This window comes from Zeus faber (genome assembly GCF_960531495.2).
Source record: "Zeus faber genome assembly, chromosome: 18".
Taxonomy (NCBI): domain Eukaryota; kingdom Metazoa; phylum Chordata; class Actinopteri; order Zeiformes; family Zeidae; genus Zeus; species Zeus faber.
This window is the reverse complement of record NC_137210.1, coordinates 20,949,631-20,956,050: the sequence shown is the minus strand read 5'-3', so window position 1 is coordinate 20,956,050 and position 6,420 is coordinate 20,949,631. Positions and strand designations below refer to the sequence as shown.

At 41.8% G+C, this 6,420-nt stretch overlaps 1 protein-coding gene across 2 annotated transcripts; it reads right to left on the bottom strand.

The window, feature by feature from the left end:
• Positions 1–663: 663 nt before the first annotated feature.
• Positions 664–5,166, bottom strand: LOC307243724 (uncharacterized protein). 2 transcript variants are annotated; one of them, XM_080018640.1, is made up of 3 exons: positions 4,811–5,166; positions 2,867–3,319; positions 664–1,448 (listed from the first exon to the last, which is right to left on the bottom strand). In XM_080018640.1, exons 1-3 carry the CDS (start codon positions 5,067–5,069, stop codon positions 850–852), a joined length of 1,311 nt encoding a protein of 436 aa, XP_079874766.1. In that variant the 5' UTR covers positions 5,070–5,166; the 3' UTR covers positions 664–849. The 2 variants fall into 2 exon arrangements, with proteins under 2 accessions (XP_079874766.1, XP_079874767.1); XM_080018641.1 differs by having other exon boundaries at positions 5,066–5,144.
• Between the last annotated feature and the right edge of the window lie 1,254 nt (positions 5,167–6,420).

Sequence of the window (6,420 nt, the reverse complement as noted above, 5' to 3'; positions counted from 1 at the left end):
TAAACTCAACAGAAAGGGAACTTGGACTTACACATTTTTACTTCAGGTGTCTAATAAACTACATGTAATAAACCTCAGCAGGGATCTCTATCTCTGAAATCTTCAAAGTTGGTTAGCAGGCACGGTAGCTCGACCAACAGTAAAAGAAAATTAAGGATTATAGGAACTGTATAATCTTAACAGCCACAAGCAGGGGAGCCTGGACACAGAACCGTTACCTGAGCAATGCAGGGGTGCAAATACCTGTGATGCCATTTGTTTCGACCATCGGAAATCATGTATTTTCGAAAAACAATCCAAACATTTTTTGAAGCACAGGATTGTGGAGAGAAATTCCTGATTCCAATTCCATCCTAAAGCATGCCATTTTGCCATAACTTGGTAGCTCATTAAAGGTTTCACGTCATCAGGGAAAAATACTCATCTTTGCTGGACTCCAGCTCATTTCTTTGTCACGATATGTTCAGTCCAACTAATATACTAGCCCATAATATAAAATATCAATATATATCAAATATGTAGGCACCTAGTATACCATGTAGCTGCAGAAATGAAGAGACATGGCTTAAAATTTGAAAAGATAAATTACATGCAATTGAGTAAAACTCTTTGTTGTGCTTAACACTTTGGTGGTCCATTGGGAATATAATAAATACATCCCCAATACTGTAAATCTGCCGCTTGTTAAAAGCATAATACAATGCATTTGCGCCATATTTAAGGTCTGTTTGCGGTCACTTGAAGCTGCAAGTTACATGTTTATTTTCAGTGGTGATGCCATACATTACATGAAGATGTTATTCTGAGAAAAATTGAAGAGGCTATTCTACGGAGAACGCTGCTCCTTCATCAATCGGACACTTGTTCTCCTGTGTGTATACACTGATGTTTCTTAAGAGATCCCGATCTCCGTAATCCTTTCCCACACTGTTGACATTTGAACGGCCATTCTCCTGTGTGAATTAACTGATGTTCCTTGAGATTTCCCGCTCGTCGGAATCCTTTCCCACACTGTTGACATTTGTACAGCCGTTCTTCTGTGTGAATAACCTGATGTTTCTTGAGATAATCTGATTCCTTGAATTCTTTATCACACCGTTGACATTTGAAGAGCTTTTTTCCTGAGTGAATACGGTTATGTTTCTTGAGATATCTTGATTGCGTGAATCCTTTCCCACACTGTTGACATTTGTACGGCCGTTCTCCTGTGTGAATAGGCTGATGTTTACGGAGATATCTCGATCGACTAAATCTTTTCTCACACAGTTGACATTTGTACGGCCCCTCTCCTGTGTGAACAAGCAGATGTTTCATGAGATATCCTAAATGAGTGAATGCTTTCCCACATTGTTGACAGTGGTACGGTCCTTCTCCTGTGTGGATACGTTCGTGAATGCTGTGTTCACTTGATGAAAGTCCCTGAATCTGGTCAAACTTGGAATTTACTCCTGGAAGAAGAGAAAGAAGAGTGTTGAATACAAAACAAACAGGTCAGAGGGCGACTAAGTATTAATAACACGCTCAGTATTTTACAAATTAAAAGTTGTTTTTTTTATTTGATAACGTTGGCACTGTTTTTTATTATTAATTTATTTAATTTTAATAAACAAAATGTGTTTTATTTATTAAAAAAAAAAAAAAAAAGGCAAAACAACGGTGGGGGCGATGGGCAAGTAATGGTATCCATGTACGCCCGAATTTTCATATTGTCCAATCATGGCTACTCGAGATCGCCGACAGGCAATCCAATCGCCACGGGCCGATGGGAGTAGGAGTGGGTGGGGGGAGTAACGTCACAGCCCGCCAGTGAAATGCCAGCATGGACGATGTGGAAAAAAATATTTATTTGTTTTTATTAAAAAATGTATTCTCTGTTTAGCATATTTTAAATTATTATTGATGTTTTTTTGTGTTTTTGTGGTTAAAGATTTTGAATAATCATCTTGAACATGGCTCAGAATCTGACAGAGCTTTGAAATAATCAAACCTCTCAGCTTTCTGCAAGCAATACAGTTAAAGTTACGCAAATAAATATTTATAACAGAGTGAACATTTTATCTAAAATAATCTATTTAATAATGTGTTAAGAATTTTATGTCTATGTTTTGATATACTTTTTGCATGAACTTTTGTACAAGGTATGTGTAGATTGCTTTTCTTATAAAGACTAAATAGAGTTCATGTCTTACAAAAGACATGAACTAGTCAATTTCTGTACCATAATATGAAGAGGAGAAAGGCAACATGTCTCGACCATCAGATAAGGGAACTTCAACAGATGATCTGTCTCAACAAAATTGCCCCGTCAGCAAAACTGTTTCATCAGCAGGACCCATGCGGAGGCGTCGCGACGTCTGCTGACCGACATCTCAACGACTCGTCAGTTTCGCCACTCCTAGAAAACTGTATAAAAAACTCAGATCTCCAGTGAGAATTGAGCACTTCCTCCTTGGAACTCTGTTGTGTTGTTACACTGAAACTGCTCCTCTTGTACAAGATTAAATACTTAACTACTCTTATGTTGCACATACCGGTGAGTACCGGCACCTCTCACAAGCTGCTGGTACTCTGTACAGTTCTGCCCTCTTAAGTGGACATATTGTAAAATATATCATATTCTATTTGATAGGAGCGCACTTTTTTCTTAAATTATTCGAACGCACAAGCTGCGAGCTCCAATTAAGTGCTGTGCATGTCAATAAAGATGTACTGTATAAGTGTTGTAAATGTCTGTAGTATTCATTAAAAACATTTTTTTTTCTTAAATTCAGCAATATTGAGGATATTCGAACCTGCCAACATTGATCCAGTCAACCATTGATGTGAAGATGACTGAACAAATTGGTAGGAGGAAAAAAAACATTACCTGACTGACTGGTCTCCTTCCAATCTTCTTCACTATCTTCAGTCTCAGAAGTGTTTGAAGGGAGGAGCTTCTCATGACAGGTTGGTTCTGAATCAGAAGCTGGATCTAAGCTCCCAGCTGCTTCTGACATTCTGTAGTCCTCTCCACCAACTTCTGTTTTCATCTGTTCGGTTGAGGTGCTGGCTAGAGGCTCTGCCTCTCTGTTCTCCTCAGTTTGGCTTTCATTAAGCTGGAAGCACTGAGAACGCTCTTCATCAATTTCACTCTTCACACAGACAGGATGGAATGGAAACTTGGTGATACCAGCCTCCTGACTGCTGCAGAGTTTCTCCTCTTCCTCTTTAATATGTGGAGGCTCTGGCTCCACCTGGCCCAGACTGGGACTACGCTCCTGCTGCTCTGGGGGAAGCTCCTCTTTACAGACAGACAACTGCTGGAGGTCTGGAGGCAAGACTGAAACACAAACACACAGTCAGTAAAGAAAACTAGGACAGTGTTTCCAAGCTGAGGTGAGAGGGCTCTTTGATAGTCAGACATGCAGAGCTACCAAAGCCTCAATAAACATTATGACAACAATTTGTTTGAAAACATGTTATGTAGTGGAAACATACGTTATGTTTTCCAGACCTTAGTAAAGTTAGATGTAGAACACGAATAAGCATTAGACAATTAAGCAAATTAGAAGTTAATGATTGTTTAGTGATGGATTGTGTAAACACCTTCATTCCATAACATAAAATGACAGGTTAGGTGATGATGGGGAATTCCAGACGACTGTAAAGCTATCCCCACTTGGAAAACAATGGTCGATGTATGTATTTTTGATATATCCAGCGCAGTACACCACTAAAAAATGATTTATTGGCCATAATAATATGCACAGTTATGCTTATTATTATGGCCAATAAAAAGTTAGTGATGCAAGATTTGTGAACGATTTGTGCGTATTGACTAAATCAGGGGTCATTCCAGCGAACGAAACTTCCAGTCAAACTGAAAATAATTAGTGAGGACTAATTTAAAGACCAAGGCGCACAAAGGTCTAGGATATAACTCATATGCTCACCGGAAGCGCCCATGGATTACAACAACCGAATCAAATTGTTATATGCTCCCGCTGCTGTCCTCTTTGTCCTTTCCTCTCGGAACGGATCATAGTTGATCCGTGCGGATCGCCCCCCACGGTTCGGCACATGTGAACCATGGATAAATTGCAAAATTGAACCATCATAGCGACAGTATTAACCTTCCTTTGAACCCTTTAACCTTCGTCCGTCGTTGTCTTTCAAAGACTGCACAACATCGTTCGGAGGTCAAAGTTGCAAAAACACTTTAGGATGACGTCATATCTGACAATGCAAACGATTACCGTTGTGGCAGAATCCGTGAAGTGCCGAAAAGATGCTCATGCGATACATTAAAACATGTTGCAGTACGTCTTCCCAATGAAAACGAGCCTGCCACCGGAAAATACGCAGTGGTCCTGTATTTCACGATTAAATCTTGCGTCCCGTTTTGAATCAATACGGTATTTGAATCTAAACGAAGTAAAAAATATATATATTTATACACACACACACACACACACACACACAGACACAGAGATTTTAATGAACAATTTAGCCTGATAAGGATTTTACTTCGACTTAAATGTCAACGCTGCCAAGTGTAGGTGGATCATGGATGCGTGACGTCTGCACAATACGGTTTATAATAACAGCATTCTGACTAAAATAACTCAGGAGAGAATCAATGAACGAATGCAAGGAACTAAAAACGACCGTAGGAAACGGTTCTCAACTATTTCCGCCATTTGTTTAGGTTCGTTCACCGATTCGTTCGCGAACACTCGAATAAAGTGTGGTCCCTCTTATCGTTGTACCCTCTATGTCGCAGCATAGACAGATGTTTCCAAATAAAGCGGAGCTACTCCCCATTACAGACCTGCTCGGCGCAGCTTGACTTGAGGCTTCAGTATTACATCCAGTAGTTTGTGCAGCCTGCAGAGCTCCCGGTCCGAGCGCCACAGTCTGTTCTCGTAATCCACCACACGCTCTTCGAAAAGCCTGAGAATGTCTTCACCCGCCGCCGCCAGCTTCTCCCTCAACAGGACCCTCACTTCTTCACCTACTTCCACCCCCTCAACCGCAGCGACGACCCGCTCTCGCACCGAAACGGCGAGACCATGGAGTTGCTCACCCATTATTGTTCCTCTATTTTGGGCGAAATCGCTTCTTCTTTTTTTCTTCTTATTTATTATTATTATTCCCCCTCGTTGTTGTTGTTGTTGTTGTGGTGGTTTTTCTTCTTCGTCTTCGTCTTCTTCTTCAGTTTTATGGCGGTGGGCAAACAACTTCCGGGTGCACTGCCGCCCCCCACTGGTCTGGAGTGGGAACTGAACTCGTTCCTTAAGCCTCAAATGAAACGAACCTGTTAAAAGTTCTCCTGCCGACAGTTTTAAAATATAATTTTTGCAAAAAAACCAAAAAACAACTATCCGTATCTTACCTAGATTATTTTTCAATATCCCCCTCTGGATTATATTTCCTACACCCAACTTCAAACATGATCTACTCAAGAGGTTTATTCGTCACAAACATATACATACTTTCATACATATATGCAGTGAAATGTCGCAGCGCAGCCGGTGATTACACACAATATGTCCTCGACTGAAACGGCTGTTTCCCCCTTGTCCACAATATTCACACCAACCACAGGAAGAGACGTGCGCCACGTGAACCAGCATGTCCTCATCTTCATCTTGTTATTACCCACATCTCTGTTTCCACCTCCCATCTGTGTTTCCCCAACTGTTGGCTTGATTTTAAACAAACACACCCCCCCCCCCCCCATTTCTGTACTCCGTCATTTCTCCATCATGTACTTTTGGGTTATTCCTTCCCCCCACTCAAATGTGCTGATGTTTACTTGGACCTGTACATCCCCTGCCCTCAGTCCCAGCAACTCGTCACGATGCTGTCCGCTGAACCCAAAACCGGCCCGCACGGAGACCCGGGCGGGCGGTGGCCAAACGAAGGGGCCTTTACCAGGAGACAAACGAAATACACCGGGGTAATGGCGAGACCCGGCTGAGGAAAAATAAACACAGAGGACACCTGCAGGACAAACATGGGAACACAGGACCTGAGAGAGAGCGAGGAAAAAAAGTAGGGGTAGTAAGGAGCAAGGTCTCCATGGATGGAGACCGGGTGTTTTTTTTTTGGCAGCAACAACAACAACAACAACAGAAGCAGCCGCCAGCCCATGCCAGGCAAGAGTGGAGGGGCTGGGGAGGGTGGAGGGGAATTATCTCAAGATGTCGGGCGTCCGGCGGATAGCGACGTGGACAGGCAGGTGTAGAACGGGAAGGTGGAAACGAGTCCGACGCAGGGGTGCCCACTCTTTTTCGGCTTGCGAGCTACTTTTAAAATGAGCAGGTCAAAATGATCTACCTTCATTTAAAAAAAAAAATGCTAAATATATTTATTTATATGTATATACTGAGTATACTTCATATATACAATATATGTTGGCGTACCTTGCATCCCTGC